The following is a 19,030-nucleotide window of genomic DNA, read 5'->3' as shown; positions in this document are numbered from 1 at the left end:
GGATTCTAACTGAGCTTGTGGTGTAGGCTCAGAGTGGACGGGTGGAGGTGGAATACCTTGTGTTTGTGGATGGGGTTGAGGTTGAGTAACAATTGGTTGAGAATGGACGAGTGGATTGGCAACAACTCCAAGTACATTTATTTAAGCTTGTTATAGATGTTGAACAAGAGTCTCAAAAAGAAGGGTGAAATGATCAGTAATGGAATCCTTAATAGATAGTCGATACTATTCATTTCCAGCCTTTGTCGTTCAACGATGGCTTGCAGATCTAACCTTGTTTCTTCCTATTGTTTCAACAACTCTTATTGGGTATCACTTCTTGTTTCAACATGGCTTAACCCATGATCTCCTGAATGTAATCTTTATTTACAACAACATGAGTGGAGTATTTGATAGGAGCGACATCCTTTGGTATGCTTGAACTTGTTGAGTATACAACTACTTCCTAATGAGCTGAGGTAACTTCATTAGACTTCTCAGGCTGAATGGGCATTGGTTTTTAGGAGCCTTCTTAGACTTGTTCAGTATACATCTACTTCCTGATGAGCTGAGGTAACTTCATTAGACTCTCAGGTTGAATGGACAATGGTTTTTTAGAAGCCTTCTCAAACTTGTTAAGTATACAACTACTTCCTGATGAGCTAAGGTAACTTCATTAGACTTCTTAGGTTGAATGGACAATGGTTTTTAGGAGCCTTCTCAGACTTGTTGAGTATACAACTACTTCCTGACGAGCTGGGTAATTTTATTAGACTTCTCAGGTTGAATGCACAATGGTTTCTTAGGAGCATTCTCAGTAGGGTACGCAATAAGAATTTGTTGGTCTTCTTTATCATCATATGAATCAATACCTTGAATGACCTGGTGGATAAAGCTTGTGGCTTCAACTTGCTTTACTTTTCTAGTTTTTCCCTCTTCAGCAATAAGTTTTTCTTGAATATGATTCTCCCACGTAGACCTTTAAGGCTTTAGTTCTTTAAAGATATGCAATACGCGTGTAGTGAAATGTTGATGGATTGGCAAGTGCACCAATTCGTCCCAAGTAGTAAAGTTAAAATCGAAGTCCGAGTGTCGAATCCACAGAGACTTTGTTTATACTTAGGTAGATGATTATTTATTAAAAAAAAGATTTAGAAAGGTTGTAGAAAACAGTAAATTAAATTGCTTAAAATTAAATCAAACAAGAAAAATAATTAAACATGAATTTAAATTAATTAATTAATTAAAGACAAAAAAGATGAGAAAATCCAATAATATTGTAGAAGGAAATTCAAAAGACGGGAATGTTGGAAACTTAGCTTATCAGAGCTACTCCTTGATGTAATGTTAATTATTTTTCTCTATTTATAATTATTCCAATTTACACTTGCATCTACTAATATACTCTAACTTTGGATACCTGCATGAAAGAGCCTAATTTATCTATTTTATTTCCCAAATCCCTTTGCAGAGCTAAAATAGTAAATTGCATTAAGAATAGAAATGTATAACAGACTAAACAAATATCAACCTATCCCTAGTGATGACTTTATTTAGATACTCTTTCCCAGTTCTATTAGAAAATAACATTTCCTAATGCTACCCTAAAACTTACCATGCAAATGGGTGATCAAGCCATAAACAATAATATTAAGCACAGGAAAAGATAATGCAAATGTAATATTCATAAATAGATAGGAACATAAATTACATCAAGAGGAGTTGGCTGTCAAGTTCCCAACAAATGGGGTTTAGCCTGTCATTGTCATGGAGACTTTATAATTGTAAGAGGGAAGTATTTAGTATAGGGGGAAAAGATAAGAAAGGGAATGGAGGGAAGAAATGGCTCCCATTGCTTGCTTTTCCTTTTTCTAGCCTTTGCCTTCTATAAGGAATTATATTCTGTTGGAATTTTTGTGTGTCTTCTCCTTCTTCTCTCTTCTTCTTTTATGGGTGCAGATTAGTGGACTTCTGAATTAATCTGATTTCCTTAATTAGTCATTCTTTCCTTAATTAGCCTCATTTCCTTAATTATTCTATTTTCCTTAATTAGCTCTTCTTTCCTCTCACTACTAAAAAAAGGCTTTCAACATTGCTTCATTAACATCGGTTATTTAAAAAACCGATGTTAACGAAAGCGCGATGACATTTTTGTAATTAAATGGAGTTACTTAACATCGGTTTTAGCAAAACCGATGTTAACTACTTCATGTTAACATCGGTTATTTAAAAAACCGATGTTAGCATCATGTTAAGATGAATATGGTCGGCTTTGGAAAAACCGATGTTAACTTCATAGAGTTAACATCGGTTTGGAGAAAGCCGATGTTAAGGAGTTGATGTTAACATCAGTTTTTTTAAAAACCGATGTAATCTATTTGATGTTAACATCGGTTTTATATTCAGTTAACATCGGTTATCCTTAAAAAACCGATGTTGTTATGTTTATAAGTTAAAACTTGACATTTCACAACCCGCGCGCTCAAAAACCTTGCCCTCCTCCTTCCTGAAATCGCTCTTCTCTTTTTCCTCCCGCTTGAACTCTGTCGGAAACCGCTCCCTCGACACCCACATTGTCCCACATTGTTTTCAATAGTGCCGGAAACCCCTCGCTTGAACCCACCGAACCCCCTACACTGGTCTTCAAAGTGTGGCTCGAAGAGAACCCTACATACACTGTTGGTACTAGGGTGCTGAAAGTTTCGTGGGTGCTCAAAGCTCAAAGCTTTCTCCGCGAGGTACGTAGGTCAACTTCGTGTATGCTAAGTTTCCGTGGGTGTTCATGTTTTATTGATGATAATAATAATAATATGTCTTCAGTTGCAGTATTGCTGATTGAGGTACGAGGAAAGCTTCAAGTTTCGTGCTATTTTGTTAGATCTCACTGCCGTTGTCACTATTTGGGTTCGAGGTAAGCTTGGTCTATTGTTGATTTGAAGTATAGTTTACTCATTTTCACTGCCATTGTCTCTGTTTCAGTGGGTGTTCTCTCTTTTTCATTGTCACTACTATTGTCACTGTGTAAAAGTAATATAGTTTACTAAGATATTACCCTTTTTGAGCTTAAATTTTTTTAGTCCAACTTGTATTTTATATTGGGTTAATCGAGTCAGTCTATTGCGTTTGAGCCATTTTGACACCCCTATGATAACAAAGCATAAGGAGGAGGTAACAGAAGAAAGCTAAAAGTTAACAATTCCCTAAATTGCTAATAATACGCAGACTGATATTATTTTCTCCATTTGCTGTCACAACTACTGAAATAACCTTCTTTCTCACTAGTAGTCTTCTATTCTAGCTACTTTCTTACTCTTACAGTGTTGCCGACAGATTGAAATGCTGCAGACATATATAGGACTAGAGTAGTTGGATAACCAAAACCTTGTGATCTATTGCTTAGACTTATATGCTAAGTTTATTAAAAGTTCCAAATGGAAGTTGAGAAAGTTAGATCATCATTTGGCTCGTATGCTTCAAGCTGAGTGACTTCTGATTCCTGAATACCCGCAAGTCCATGCATCTCAATCAATGCCTCCCAGTTTACACTCTTGTCAGAAAACCCTCCCAAATGATCACAGTCATCTGTCAACACAGCTTCACGCACTGTTGAACTTCTTGAGCTATCAGTTCTTTCTGACTATCTTTCTTCTTTAAGTATTCCCATCTGTTGAAGAAACTCATGGAGGTCTATTTGGGGTTTCTCCTGAAGATCTCCAAGCACCTCCTCTGATGATGTTTGAACATCTTTTGGAGGATTTTCATCTTCTCCGTGATTTTTGCTGTCTACATTCTGAATTTCTGCCTTTGGATCATCGGATGAACTAGATGAGGATTGACTCACAACTGAATTTCGCTTAAGCTCTTGCAGCCTCTGATGGATTAAATGAACACTAGGTTGAGCATTTACATTGAGTAATCCATAGGAAGAAAACATTGAAATGAAGTTCTTGGAAGGGAACCATTTTAACTTTCCTAACGTGATAGTTGAAGTGGACCTGGGTTGCAGGTGGGGGAGATTAAGGTATGCATCTGGACCATAGAGTCTCCTTGCAGCCTCATCATAAGCCATGGCAGCTTCTTCAGCTGTGGCAAAAGAACCAAGCTAGAGCCTGGTTCTCTTCTTTGGCTCTCTTATCTCAGCAACCCATTTGCCCCAAGTTTGCTGTCGAACGCCTCGGTACTCACAGCAGGCGTTCTGGGGCCCGCCTTTCCCCCTTGTTGGCCCTTTCTTCCATGGCTTCAAAGGGGACTTCTTGCAAGTATCCATGGTTCTGGAAAAATGTTGTTCAGTGAATCTCTTGAGGAAGAAATTAACAGCTTCGTTCTTCACTACATTAGGTTGCTGAACCCACACACCATCAATGAGAATTCCTTGGAGAGCATTGTAATTTCTTCTGAAATTTATGACTTTGTGGAAATAAGCTGTGTTGCAATCACCTTCTTTTAACCACTTGGCTATAGATTTTTGCCTCAATAGAGATTCATAGGCATTTGAAGCATCCCACAGATCTTACTGTAAGGATTTCTTAGCCTTAAGCTCATCCTCGGACAAAATTCTATTAGAGGCTAAATCTTCCACTTCATTTAGCTTCTGCTGAATATTCTGAATCCTCTTAACACTAATATTCCCATACTCTTTGCTCCACTGTTTTAAGACACTTCTTTTGCTATCAGGTTTTTTGAAGCTTTGAGAAATTTCTTAGAAGCTTTGAGAACGACTTTGACACAAACTATAATCACTGGTCCAGTAATCTTAGATCAGGTTTTATGTATTAGCTGAGGAAAGAAATGTAGGTCACACATACACGATAGGCTTCTTTTGTACCCAGACATTGGTTCCGATGAAGACTACATCAAGTCTGAACTGGAACCTTATGTCTGCTGTCCTAATTTGTATCATTAGTACCTCTGGTACTGAGATTAATATACATATATTATATTTTTGCTCTTCCAACCTGCTTCTCATAGAAATAAGATGAATTTGGAATATTAATATAAAGAATAACTTTTAAATATAATTAGTTATTTTTTATTATATTTATATATAAAAAAAATTATACAGAATTCTACATCGGAGCTCACCTGGTGCACTGACGTTAAAGGCTGCACTTTCATGTCTTTTGGACTGAAGCAACGATGTTAAAGGATTGGCTTTTTAAGTCGTTTGTTTCACTGAAATGACGTTGATGCGTGCTGTTTTTAAGTCGTTTTGAAGTGCAGAAACGACGTTGATACATGCCGTAATTAAGGTCGCTTGTTTCACAGGAACGACTTAGAAACCACCTGTTTCTACGACGTTGCCGGGACACTGAAATGATGTTGATGTGTGTTGTTTTTAAGTCGTTTTGAATTGCAAAAACGACGTTGATGCATGCTGTAATTAAGGTCGTTTGTTTCACAGGAACGACTTAGAAACCACCTGTTTCTACGACGTTGCCGGGTAAAGGACCGATGTAGGCATTTATTTTCTCCACATTGTTGCTGCGTAACCAACGACTTGCTTCGGGACTTCATTCAAAACGGTGTTTCGTGCCCGTCGTTGAAGGTTTCAGCGTAAACAACGACGTCAACTTTAAAGACGTGCTTCCACCGTCTTTGAAGTGCTTCTTCCACCGTCGTTAAACGCAATTTTTCCAGTAGTGACTATTTGTCAAACGCCAAACCAAATGCAAACTTAATCGTCCACGTTATTATATAAGTGAGCATTTCCATAAAAATTCAAAGATACAAACTACATAAGTAAAAGAAATTTACAAGATTCAACCGAAATATAATCAAATCACAATTATAAGTGAGCATTTCCAGAACAATTCAACGATACAAACTACAAAAGTAACAGAAATTTACAAGATTGAAGCTCTAAGATGTCCATATCCTCATATTTATTAGTAAAATTACTAATACAGCAACAATGTCATATCCATCCTATGTTTAGCTATCTATATCATAGCATATATACGTATATATCTGAACTTGTAACAAAAGTAAATAAGTTGTACACGATATAAAACTAATTCGGATAATTCTCTCAATAAATATTCATAAAAAGAAGAAAATAATGAAGTCATAAGGCAAAATTACCTCTTTTGATTCTTTTTATTATCTTTTTCTGTAAATATTTATTGAGAAATTTATATAAAGTAGCTAGTATCCGATATCTAATCAAGGAGAAGTGTTCATAGAAGCTGAAGCAGGGGGTGTGCCAGGGCTATGAGGTGGAGGGAATAGAGGTGGGAATAGTGGAGGGAAAGGAGGGAAAATTGGTTTTGTTGGTGGAGGTGGTGGTGGTGATGGAGTCAAACCTGGTATTACTAATGGTGGAAAAGGAGGAAACAAAGAGGGTGGTGGGCTTGGAGGGGGCTGGAATGGGTTAGGGAAGAGAGTTGGTGGGCTTGGAGGGGGCTGGAATGGGTTAGGGATGAGTGGTGGTGGGCTTGGTGGCTGGAATGGGTTTGGAATGAGTGGTGGGCTTGGTGGTTGAAATGGGTTAGGAATAAGAGGAGGTGGCTGAAAAGGGTTTGGAATGAGGGGAGGAGGCTGAAATGGGTTAGGGACCAATGGTGGTGGGAAAAATGGGTTTGGAGGAAAAAAGAAATCTTCAGCTAAAAATTTATTATCTGATTGAGATTTGTCTGAAATTTTGGTTGTTGGATTGGTTTTGAACACTTTAGTCTTCTCTGGGGTAGGTTTTGATGGGTATGTATTTGGAAAAAATTCATCTTGTTTTTTGTTACAAAAGTTGGGCTTTTCTATAGGCTTGAATGAGAAGAATCCAGCTGAGAATATGAGTTCTCCTTGTTTTCTTGTCTTGAGACTCACTGTAGAAAAGGTGGAAATTGAGGCCACAGAACAATGAGGGTCAGTGCTACTTAACAACTTGAAAGTGCATCCCTTGATTCTCCTCACATGTTTCCTCACTTTGAATGGTAGCTGCAGTTTGAATTCACCATATTCATCTGTCTTTACTTCTTTCTTGAATCTTGGAATTGAATTTCCATCTTTGCATTCCACAGCTACTGAGGCACCTGCACAGGACAGAACAAAGTCACAAAGTTCAAATAACACCTGAATGGATATGATATGATGTGATTTGAAACTGAACTATGTTATCAATAAGGGAAGCAAAATGGACCTGAAATGAAATGGCTTCCAATGGTGAATTCCTGTTGAGAACATGTATCACAAAAAACAGTGCCAACCACAACAGCAGAAGGAAGTTTCTTGTCATGGCTAGTCTCTGAAGCACTACCATGTGTGATGCTGAGAAACAGAATTACAAGGAACCAAGACATTATAATTCTAAGGTTCAATGTTTCAGAAATTGTCTATGAGTGAAGGCCAATTGGTGTTTGTGCTTCCAAATAAATAAAGAGGCTCACACACTATTCAATTATATGCTCTTATTCCTCTTTAACTGTCCTTTGTACTCTCTTGCTCTCTATGATAAAGACAACTGAAAACAATAGCCAGACCCAAGAAAAGGCTATTCGTGCAATCATGAAAAAACCACCATTAACTGCGAAGAAAATTGCTTTTGGGTTTGGTTTAACACCACAGAACACAACTTTGGTGGGGGTGCACAAGTTAGATAAAGATAAGCCCTTTGGTTTCTGTATGATTTCCAAGATAAACAAATCTTATTTAAAAGATAATAATGGATGCATAAAACTAATATAATAATACATAGTGAATAGTATAATAAAACAAGAAAATTTGCTTGGATTTTTGTTCCTTTGTTGGTGTGTGAAATGCCAAAGGAAGGTTGGTCCTGTTGGTTCACGAGACTAAGAAAGTAACCACATAATCTGTGAGAAGGACATTTGACATCACTGATGACAAACACGTAGGAAATTATGTCTTTGCTGGAGTCACAGTAAGAGCCACGACAATGCTTAGCATGACACCTTTGAAGTTCTAGATGTCGGAGGCTAATATAGTTTAGACAAACTAATGAACTGTGTTAGGATGTGATGCTGCATGTGACAATAATATATAAATTATGATAGTTTTAAAGAGTTTATGACGGATATTCTGACATGGAGTTAAAAAAACTGTGCAATAAGTGGATTTCAACTTCCAATGAATTTATTTTCTTTTTATTGGAGAGACATAAGGCTCAAAATTAAAGTTTTTTACATTATTAAAAATCGAACACAAAATTTTTCGACTAGGTAAATTATTCTTCAAATATGAACGTAACAAGTTGTTAATCTCTGTATGAATTCTTTTTTTTTTTTATGAATTGATTTTGAATATATTGTTTGTTGATGAGAGAATTAAAAAATGAAAATAATCACTTTTCAACAAACAGGCAACTAGAGTGAGAAGAAGATTCAGTTATATATGTATTGATAATCGAGCCCGTTATATTATGGACAAATTAATATTACAGGGTTCTTTTATTAAGTGATGGTTACATGTATATTTGAATTTTATGTATAAATTTTTATACTGAAATGCTAGGAAAACGTTCTTAAATGCACTTTTTCAAACACATTTTTTTTATTGATTAAAAATTATTAAAATGATAAAATTTGATAAGTCTCATATCATTTTTGATGATTTTTATTTCTAATTTTATAATTTTTAATAAAATTTAATCAATTAGAGTAATATATTAAAAAAATGTATTATAAAGTGTGTTCCTATTACTTCTTTATTTTCATATTATCTTAACATATTTGTGATTACAGTAATGTTATTAGATATATATGCTGTTTATTTTTTCGATTATATGTACGAATCCTCAGACTTTTTTTATAGAATTATATTATATTTGCCTCTGATTTCTATCCCTATATGTAACTTCAAATTCTTCAGTACTGAATTATAACTCATATTTATTTTATTTTTTTGTCAACGAATAATTTACTGCTATTATTTTGTTTGATTGCATGGAATCACCTTCTTACAGTATGGAAGACAAGCTCTAAACAAGAATATTGCTTCCAAGTTGTATATACTTAAAAAGGATATATCATATACAGAGACAGTAACAAAAATAAAATACTCATTTAAGAATATGATAATAACCAAGGTGAATACTTGAAATCTACAAATATATAGATATGACAATACATAAGCAATTAACTAATTATCGACATTGAATTTCCAAACAGACTGCCCCAACTTATGTGATTTATTCAAGACTCGAAAGTCAGAAGAACTGCAAATGCTGACAAGTCTTGCTGTTAACTTAAAGATTTTCAAAAGAATCACACAACCTATATAGCACGAGTCATGTGATTAACACCAAAATATCATTTTATTTAGCACAAAGCATAATAAGACAGAGATTCAATAAATATTGTTTAATATTTCTTAAATAAAGTAAATAAAAAATAACGGGCGATAAAAATAAGAAAATTAACACTTCACCATAAATGGGTGGCTACGGTTGTCGAAAGTATCCTTTACAATTACATCTAGAAGACACTAAAACTTGTGGTCTGTGCCTCAAGCCAATACTCACTTGATTTATCAATTATCATTTTTCTTATTTGGAACTTTGATACTATGTTATTGTTAATTATTTAGAAGCTTTGTTTTTAAATAGTCTTGATTCTCAACATTAAGCATGCTTCAAAATATTTCTCATAAAACACAAACGAAATGTAACTTATTTACTAAATATTGTTGTAATTGCCTTATGATTTGTCATTACTCGTTGAAGTAGTTACTTTTCGTTTTTCTCTTCTTTTTTTTTTCTTTCATTTTTGTAGTTTTGATATAGTATCATGATTGCTTTGTGTACATCAAATTTGTTTCTTGCAGAAAGTTAATTTATAGTATGAGACGCGAAAATTGAGTTTTATTTTAATGAAATATATAGGGGAGGAGCTATGTGGGAAAGGGGATAGTTAACTTTGAAAAGGCACACATTATAAGCCCAACTACTTGTCAGATTCTAGCAAGTCATTATCTTCACGGGTGTTTAATTCCAATCATATATATATAGCATGCCCTCATAGACGAGTTTACTTGTGCATGATTACTTATGGGGTCCATGCATTGTCTAATTATTTGTTTAATGCAATAAATATTTTATAAAAAAAACTACAAACAGCACACAACTGCACAAACATGTTAATTAGTTCACCAAGCCCTCAAAGATTAAAAATGATGTAGATGAAAGATGAAAAAAATTATAATTTTACGATTTTTGTTTTGTTTGGCATGAAAATACGACACCACATACTTTATGTAAGTTGCACTCAAGCCATTGCATATTGTGCTTGTGCCGCAACATTTTGTGTGCCTTAGCATAAAAATCAATAAAATGCTTAGTATATTTTGCTAGATCACAATGTTTTTTGTTTGGTACATATTAATTAAATCGAGATCACAATGTTCCATGTTTGACATAGGTAATAAAATTAATGAAAAATGTTTTTGGTTTTATATATTTAGTTAGACCTAATTAAAGTTTTATATTTTTATAATGACACTACTAAAAAAATTATTTTTTACTATACACATTTTAAGACGGTTATGCGAAACTGTCTTAGAATGTCACGCGGTGATAATTTTATAAATACGAGATTGTTCAACGAAGAAGGTTTTACAAAAATCGTCTTGAAAACTACTGTTCTATGATGGTTTCGTGAAAGTCGTCTTAGAATGGTTGTCATTCCATGACGGTTTTCGTAAAATCGTCTTAAAAGTTAGTGTTTTTAATTTTTAACTCTCCCTCTCTCTCTATGTCTCCTCTCTAGTTTCTCATTCTCCCTCTCTGTCTCCTCTCTTGTTTCTCATTCTTCGACTCACTCGTTTATCGGTCTCCGTCTCACTCCTTTGGTTCTCACTTTCTGCTCTTTCATAAACCCTAAGATTGTTTCCCTTCCTTTTTTCGGTCATGAACCACAAAACCACCACCATCAATCGTCACCTCTCCATGTCCGCAACAAAACTCCTCTAATTTTAGTCTTTGCAGCCATAAGGTGATTTCTGGCCACTGTGTGCCGCCGTCATCCGCCACAGAAATCGATTTCCACGTAACACATCGAATAACTGCCTAAAGCATGGCATGCCCCCATGGGACCCATCCTCGTTCACAGAACTCATCAGCATTTTCTCTGACGACACCATTTTCTCATTCACGTAGGTCAAGGTAATTATGGAGAGAGTGAGAAGAAACACGATGGAAAGGAAAAAAACAACTCTTCAAATTTGCGTAGTAAACGTCACAGGCTTCTGTTTTAGTGAAAGGGAAGACATTGTGGAGGCCGCTTTAAGAGCCTGGGACATAGCCCAAGATGTTTCCGACAACCATGAAGAAGGAGAAGAAGGCATTGGCATTTTCACGTTTTGCGGTGGCCGGTGGCGCAGAGGTACAATTTTTTTCTACACCTACAGTTCTTAAAATCCTTTCATCTCCCTCTATCTCTTAAAAAGTGACTTTTCACTCAAAATCTCTTTTGTGTCTGGAAATTCATGTTTTCCATTTATGCCAATCACATAATTCAAGATGGGGAACCAACTTTGCAAAGGGTATGCTTCGACATGTTTATGAATGAAATTAAGTTGATTAATATTACCTTTTCACTTTCTTTTATGAATATTCTCACCATGCCCATTTTTTTCTTCTACAATTTGCAAAAGAAAATCAAGGTTGAAGAAAAGGCAAATAGGTTTCATTTGTTTTGCACGTCACAATTTTTTAGCAGCTTGGGGATATAACCAATGTGATGAAAGCATAAAATATGTCAATTCAAGAGTATATTCCCTATATTTGTTTTGCAAATTAGCATGCTTTTATAACCTTAGACTGTGTTTTCTGCAATTATTTTTGTTCAATTTGGTTTAGACAAGTAGAAGATTTCTTGCTATATTTGTAAGAGACATTAACTGTTTTACGATTGAATTTGGTTCCATTCAACAGAAAAGCCGTAACACGAGTTTGTTTTTCTTGTTCTTAAAAACATAATTATTATAGAAGGCATGCAAAATTGGCTTACACTAAAACTATTCCAAGTCTCTATCAATTTGTTGGTTATTGTGTATATTGTCTTTGAAAGATTTATGTTTGAACCTTAAAATTATTCTATTGAGCAACTATTCTATTCTTCAGAAATTAAAAGGCTATTTATATTGTTGTAATTTTTTTCTTTTAATAGAGGATGATACTAGCATGGAAACAGATGTCAAGGTGCCAATATTGATAGCCTTTCACTATCATATTTATGATCGTGATTGGCACTTTTCATGTGAGTGTGTCATTCTTTTTGCTTTTCCTTTTTTAAATAATTTCTTGCCAAGATAATAAGATTCAATACAATTTGAATAAACTTCTTCCAATCTGTTGTTTTTTAGTTGTAAGTATTCAATCTAACCACATCTAGCTTGTTTTTCAGAAATTGGATTGGATTTTAAACTATGTACCCATAACAATTGCTTGATGCTGATCGATGTGCACACTAATTGTTTCTAATGTTTATATGAGCTCAAGGACCAAACACACATGTGCTATATACTACAAGAAAAATGACATATACCTACGGACAAAAACTGTCACTATAAATAACAAATCCGTAAGTAAATGTATGATAGACTTTGTCCTACGGACGTTTCTTCTGTCAACTTTGAGGGGGGGTATAATGAGGATTAATTGTCTGTCACTATAGGTTTTACCTACTATGTATAGTGTGTAAGTAAAAATCATTAACTTCTACTTACATTTCCTAACTGTAGGTAAAAAGTTTTTAATATGTATCTATCATCTTGAACTATAGGTAAAAATCATTAACTTCTACTTACATTTCCTAACTGTAGGTAAAAGTCTTTAATATGAATATCATTTGAGATTGCAAGAACCTTCTTTCCCATTAACCGATTCCACAAAACAGCACTGTTTAGAAACAAGGCCAGAACCTAGGATTAGATATGTTCAAACATGATGTAATAATCACTAGAAATCTTCAAGTAACCTTCAAGGAAAAAAAAAGTATTTGTACCTAGTGGTGAGACATATAATTTAAGGTAACACAGAAAATGGGGATAAAGTACGAGATTCATTAATTAAAAGGCAATAAAAATTTGGGGCTGAATTAGTTTATTTAAGGTAATTATTGTGTCTTTATTAAATTATAGTTTTCTGAAGAAACAAATTGTTATTTTTTCTATAAAAAAAACTACATCATTATGTTAAGTGTGATAAAATTACAAAAATATTGACAGGATTAACATAAGGGTTTTTTATTTTAATTTCAAGGTACAAGTATATATGTTCAATAATGAAGACTACTAAAATAATTTTTAAATTTTTTATAATCTCAAAAAAGGAAAATAGAAACTTTGAAGGGAAAATATACTCCCATCAATTCCATCAAGAAACGGGTGATCCCAACAAAGTCATGTCTCATTAAGTGTATATGTTGGAGCTCTGGATATATTTTAAAAATAACCCTTTTGAAAAATAAACTATTTTTTTTAAATTGCAAAACAAAAGAATCCAAACACTCATAAGTATTTTTTATGTGCAATTCATAAAGAATTCTTTTTTTTATCAAGTTCACAAAGAATTATGTTATCTATATAACGACTCATTTAATAATGTATACAATAATTTTTTTATCTCATAAAGTAACCTTCATAAAGAACCCTTTTGATGTAATAATTACCACTATTAAATTTAAACGAAAGGAATCCTTCAAAAAGAAATTATATGTGTACCTGATGGCTCACGGGAACAGCGATGTGGCAATCGCAGGAGCGGCTTCCCATGTAGTCAAAAGTGTTTGTAGGCAAATGTCATTTTTCTTGTAGTGTATCAATGTTTACTCCTGCTGCACTCACTTCCTGACCTTTTGGTTTGTGATTCTTGACATCAAGAAAAATTAAATGCTTGATTACAATCAACATCCCTGTAATTTAAGTGTGAAAGAACTACTCCTGTTGCACTCACTTCTTGTCTCCTTGTCTGCCTATCATAACATACAAGAAAAAAGGTAAAATTTTGTTTGGAGTTATGATGGATTTGAAGATGCAATAAGCTCTTAAGGACAAATGCAACAAGTGGTCAAGTCAAGTCAACCAGCACCCAACACTCACATGAAGTGTGACATTTTGAACTTGACACAGCAACTGATATGGAAGATTGGGGTAGTTTGGAATCTGTGATGTTGTTGTTCTTCTAGTAGAAGCTGCCACCTGTTCATATTCAAATAAAAGGAAACAATATGCTTCAGCAAACCAAAACAAACAAAGTCATCACCTCAGAATCTTGGCTAAATATTGAAAAGAAACTAATGAGTTAGAGATTAAAAGAAGCAATGTAAGAAAAATTATTACTTTGAAAAGAGAACAACAGATTCATTCACCTGCTCACTATGTCCCTGAGGGAAGTAAAACACAAGACTCCCAACTTGGGGTAATGACACAAGAAGCCCTGCAAAAGCATGCCATAACTCTGAATTCAAAGTCTTTCTGACCCCTGAAAATTTTTTAGTAGCATCACACAAGCATATCATTAAAATGCAAGAGGGAACAGTAAGTTGTTGAGCTATCCAAACCAGTAGATACTTCATTAAAATTCAAAGAGATGACTGTTGTTCCTTTGAGAATGTGAACACATTGCTTGAGCGAGTTTAGAATTTGGTAAGTTGTCGAGCTATCCTAACCAATAGATATTTCATCCATGAATAAAGCATTAGTTGGTCCAACCAGCATCTCCCCTGCATTTAAAAATTTATAATTATTAAAGTTCACACAGATAATCATTTTATTGGGTTTCAGGATTGAAATCAGATTTGTTTTACCTGTTGTAACACGTTTCCTTTGTCCACCAGATATCCCCCTTAACATTGCATTTCGTACAATAGTATCAGCACAGACCTCCAGTCCTAAAATCTACAAATGTAAAGCAAATAAACATGAGACATTAAGACCAAATGTTGTAATGGATTCATGATGATTGGGGAAGGTTTAGAAAGTACATATTTTACCCTTAAGACATAATCTGTCATCAAATTTTCCTTCTCTCATTCAGTTGCTAAAGCCTGAGCATTAAGAGTCAAAAGGACAACCACTTAATCTCGGTATGGAAAAATGAAATGGCTGATGCACCTATAACTACATGCTAATGTAACTGTTAGAATTGATGGCCCAAATTTTTGGCTTGGCGTGAAAGCTTGCCGTCCAACCAATTTGGTGATTAAATATTTTTGAGAATTTTTTTTTGTGATCGTGCTATGATTTATATGAAATAATATAACAGGGCTGCTACAAATACTCTTTGTGTATATATCTGATACTAATTTTTAACATAGTGAACTGTTTCTCCTCTACCCTTTATTTTTTTGCCTGCAAAGAGTTTTCCACATTAAATATGTGTGTTCATTCTTCTACTTTCTAGATCTCTTATGCTTATTATTTCTAAAATATAGTAACTAAAATTTTTATTCACTGCTTTTGTTTGTGATTACAACTAAATATTACTTACTTTTTCTTCATAACAAATTTCTTTTGGATGAGAAACTTTGACATGAATAGAAAGAAGTTTAAGAAGAAAGGAATATCCATAATTGAACAGGTATACTATTATAATTGTCAAGCTGTCATATTTTTATGTTTTTGGTTTGAATGGTCACCAGTTATTCAACAATATAAAAGGCTTAGGGATGCATGCAAATGGGAAAAACACATCCTCTACAAGTGATGGCCTCTTGGTTACCTTCATGTAGACATCAATATCTTGATTAGGCTTGATATTTGTCTCTTTTTCTCTTCTGGACAATTCTGCAAGCAAATCTGCAGAAAGCCAAAAATATTACGCAGTCAAAACTTAAATTTCATCTATTTGTTGGCATTCGTTTTCAATATTGAATATAGAACAATGATCATAAACAAAAGTCATTCCAGTAGACTAACCATAACGAGTTCCAACTCCTTGGACTCTTGCTGAGAAGGCCAAGGTTTCTCTGACTGTCAACTCTGCAACATGAAGATCATTTTGATTGGCATAAGCAGCAGTTTTTTGGGGTACAAACTCATCCATCCCACGACCATTATAAGTCACCTTTCCAGAAAACTGATCAAGTAGCCACACTATATTAGCTAGAGATCCAAGATTGAAACATAGAGCAAAAACATGAAAATATTGTTCATGAAAAAAGAATTTCTACTCCTTAATGTCCTTACCTTTAATTTTGGATCAAGTTTTGCACCCAAGACCAACAAGAGGGTGGTTTTTCCGGAACATGGAGGGCCCAAAAGCAATGTCATTCTTAACAGGAGGAAATGGAAACATTATATTGGTTCCAAAGGTTCTAGCTAATTACATTCTAGTCCATGAAAAAATATATAGAACATCAGTTGTACTGTTATGATTGAAGGTCCCAATTATATGACGAGCCAAGAAAGTATTGGTTCTCAATATAGATAAACTTTTGGGCTGCTCGATTTGCTTTGACATACGCTGAATGTATGCTCATGTCTATCAGTACATTCTTTCCACAAACCAAGTTCTGTTCAATGAAGTAAACGGAATTAGCATTTTCCTCCACAATAAAAAAATAAATTTCAGAAGAAAGTCACTTCACCCTTCTTATAGCATCTTGTGGTTCCTTTGGAAATCCTTTCACAGAATTATAATCAATTGAACGGAAGACCTTCAATTAGAAAGAATGCAAAAGATAAATAATCAGAGACTTAACTTGAACTATTTTCTTAAATGGAGTAAGAATTCTTTTTTAGAAATAGGGGGTTGAATTAATTTATCTATTTTCCAACACAATTTATAATATACCTGGACATGCCAAGTCTCCCGGTTATTTTCATTCTGGCAAGGAACTTCATCAATGCCAACAATGTCAGGGATTCTATCAATTTTCAGTAATGAATCATCATGTGAACTTCTCATCTTTTGATATCTATGCATTTTTAATGCCCTTAACCAACGCTCCTCAAAATTGGTGAGAATGTCATATGTTGCTGGACCATCAACTTGGGAATGCAAATCATGCCATGGTTGTCTTGGACAACCAGTAACTGGCCCCTGTTTATTATTATTATACGAATAAAACAAACAATTACAATGTAGATGACATCATAATCATTATAAATTTGAAATGGATTTTGTATGTTGAATCACAAAACTCTTATGTTCCTTTGAAAAAGAATGACTTAATTGCACTTGAGGTTCCTCTGCCATAATTGAAATTCCACTTTGTCCCATTTTTTTCCTATTATTTTAACTTGAATATTCAACAAAAATGGTGACATGCTGGTTTAGCAGAGTGTTATGTCATTATGGATGACATTATTGTCCTAATAGTGCATTAGAATGTCACGCTATTATGGATATGTTGACATGAAATATAATAGAGTTTCACATCAGCATTTATGTTAAATATTGGATGTCTAGTTAATGAGGAATAATATTGCACAATTAAAAGGAAGTCAAATCTAAAATAAACGGGGGGAGGGCAAGCGAATTCAAATTTCAGCAATAACAGAGAGACCAAAAGTGTATTTAGAGTGGAAACATTCAGACAATTTTCTTAATTGGTAACTAGTAAAGATTAAACAAAAATAATGATTTACCTCAAAGTTAGGATTATGATAGTCATCTTTGTGTGTTGTCTGCAAAGTCCTAAAGATGGAATGGTTTGGGGTATCATATCGGCCCACACATAAATCAAGACCTCCGATGAAAGCTTTAATTTTTCTTTTATTCTGACCTGCATCAGCATCCACAATGACTGTCTTCTGATGATGGGTATAGATTGTTCCAGCTTCCTACCAGTTAAGTATAAAGCAAAATACTATTCTTTAAATACATATACAATAATACTAGTAAGGTTACACGGAGTAAATTTATATATACAGCCGAGCATTTGAGTATCCCATCTGATTTTTTTACAAAAGATGTACATAAAAAGAATAAAACCCAAAGATAAAGATTATTTAACTTTATTCTTTTAACTATAGTATTTATAATACCTGCGTTTTGACCCAGCTATGTCCTTTTCCACCAGCTCATGGGCAAAGAAGCACTCGTACTGAAGAGTTCTTGAAAAACTGGCGAGTGTCCTCATCATGAGTGTTCATGAGTCCAACCTACATTCATAGTAAGTAGCTGATAGAAGTAAGCAACTATTTACATACTATATTTTTCGATTCAAAATTCTCGCAAATCCAACATAATAACAATCAAACTTTATAGGAGAGTACACAAGTACAGAGCAAGACAAAGAGAACATAATTTATCACACATTTCATCACCAACGACTATAATCCTTTCAACATAAACTCAAAAACCAGATAGGTCCTATAACCTAAGCAGTTGTCTAAGTTGGCGGAGTGAAATGAAGATTTTTAGTATTAGAAATTGAATTTAGGAAAGGTATTTTAAAAAAATAGTGAAAGAAAACAATTACTGAAAGATGATAGGAATTGACCTTCTTCTCAATTACAGTAGAGAGAAGTGACGAAGGAATCTGCTGGAATTGGAGACCCTCGCATCTCTTCTTCTGCAAACTCTCTTCCCTACGGTTCTTTCGAATCTCCACCATGGTATCCTCTCCGCGTCGACGACCTTCATCGGCGTCCACGACGACCTTGTAGTTGTTCCGACGAACCTCGGTCCTGGCGTTGGCGGAAGGTCGATACGACTTCATGTTGGATTTGGATTCGGGTTTGAGATGGCAACGGAGTGAAGAGGGTTTGGGGGTTTTATTGTTTGGGAGTTTGAAAAGAGAGTGTTTATTGAATTGGGGGCAGAAGTGTGGTTCTATTGCTCTTTCTTCAGTATATTAATAATTATTTTAATATGTTAAAATAATTATTTTAATATGAGAAAAATAGTGAAAATATTGTATGTTATTGAGTTTGTGATTAACTTTCTTAAAATAATTATTTTAATATATTTGTTTTATTGTATTTTACCTACACTATTATTTGTAGGTAGAAACTTTTTAAATTTTATTTACACCAATAGACTGTAGGTACAAGTTTGATAGGATTTTACCAACACTAAGTAATCGTAGGTATAAATTTTTTGAAATTTTACCAACACTAAGCATTTGTAAGTAGAAGTTATTTTGAGTTTTAC

General features: G+C 34.2%; 2 protein-coding genes, 1 long non-coding RNA gene and 1 pseudogene across 3 annotated transcripts; all 4 read right to left on the bottom strand.

The window, feature by feature from the left end:
• Positions 1-2,986: 2,986 nt before the first annotated feature.
• On the bottom strand, positions 2,987-4,562 carry LOC106797525 (dehydration-responsive element-binding protein 2F-like; annotated as a pseudogene).
• A 1,268-nt stretch (positions 4,563-5,830) lies between these two features.
• On the bottom strand, positions 5,831-7,597 carry LOC100781880 (extensin). Its single transcript, XM_003554935.5, has 2 exons — positions 7,112-7,597; positions 5,831-7,004 (listed from the first exon to the last, which is right to left on the bottom strand). Exons 1-2 carry the CDS (start codon positions 7,269-7,271, stop codon positions 6,142-6,144), a joined length of 1,023 nt encoding a protein of 340 aa, XP_003554983.1. The 5' UTR covers positions 7,272-7,597; the 3' UTR covers positions 5,831-6,141.
• Positions 7,598-13,496: 5,899 nt separating this feature from the next.
• On the bottom strand, positions 13,497-18,596 carry LOC100776367 (phospholipase D beta 2). Its single transcript, XR_003265693.2, has 13 exons — positions 18,378-18,596; positions 17,920-18,036; positions 17,521-17,715; positions 16,724-16,972; positions 16,518-16,586; positions 16,117-16,442; positions 15,847-16,006; positions 15,650-15,726; positions 14,922-14,975; positions 14,736-14,826; positions 14,298-14,651; positions 14,029-14,127; positions 13,497-13,901 (listed from the first exon to the last, which is right to left on the bottom strand). It is a non-coding gene; the product is annotated as a phospholipase D beta 2 (long non-coding RNA).
• LOC121174169 (ABC transporter G family member 32-like) lies at positions 14,002-16,200 on the bottom strand. The gene is made up of 7 exons (XM_041012863.1): positions 16,117-16,200; positions 15,847-16,006; positions 15,650-15,726; positions 14,736-14,826; positions 14,598-14,651; positions 14,298-14,410; positions 14,002-14,127 (listed from the first exon to the last, which is right to left on the bottom strand). Exons 1-7 carry the CDS (start codon positions 16,198-16,200, stop codon positions 14,002-14,004), a joined length of 705 nt encoding a protein of 234 aa, XP_040868797.1.
• Positions 18,597-19,030: the final 434 nt, after the last annotated feature.

This window comes from Glycine max, chromosome 19 (genome assembly GCF_000004515.6).
Source record: "Glycine max cultivar Williams 82 chromosome 19, Glycine_max_v4.0, whole genome shotgun sequence".
Lineage (NCBI taxonomy): Eukaryota > Viridiplantae > Streptophyta > Magnoliopsida > Fabales > Fabaceae > Glycine > Glycine max.
Note: the sequence above shows the minus strand (reverse complement) of the source record. Positions and strands in the feature narration are given on the sequence as shown.

Excerpts from the sequence above, each read along its gene's own strand:
- LOC121174169 (XM_041012863.1), bottom strand. The coding sequence starts at position 16,200 with ATGACATTGCTTTTGGGCCCTCCATGTTCCGGAAAAACCACCCTCTTG. Across the intron at positions 16,007-16,116 it reads AACTTGATCCAAAATTAAAG|TTTTCTGGAAAGGTGACTTA; the intron begins GTAAGGACATTA and ends CTACTTGATCAG. Across the intron at positions 14,128-14,297 it reads CTCAGGGACATAGTGAGCAG|GTGGCAGCTTCTACTAGAAG; the intron begins GTGAATGAATCT and ends GAATATGAACAG.
- LOC100781880 (XM_003554935.5), bottom strand. The coding sequence starts at position 7,271 with ATGTCTTGGTTCCTTGTAATTCTGTTTCTCAGCATCACACATGGTAGT. Across the intron at positions 7,005-7,111 it reads TGGAAGCCATTTCATTTCAG|GTGCCTCAGTAGCTGTGGAA; the intron begins GTCCATTTTGCT and ends TGTCCTGTGCAG.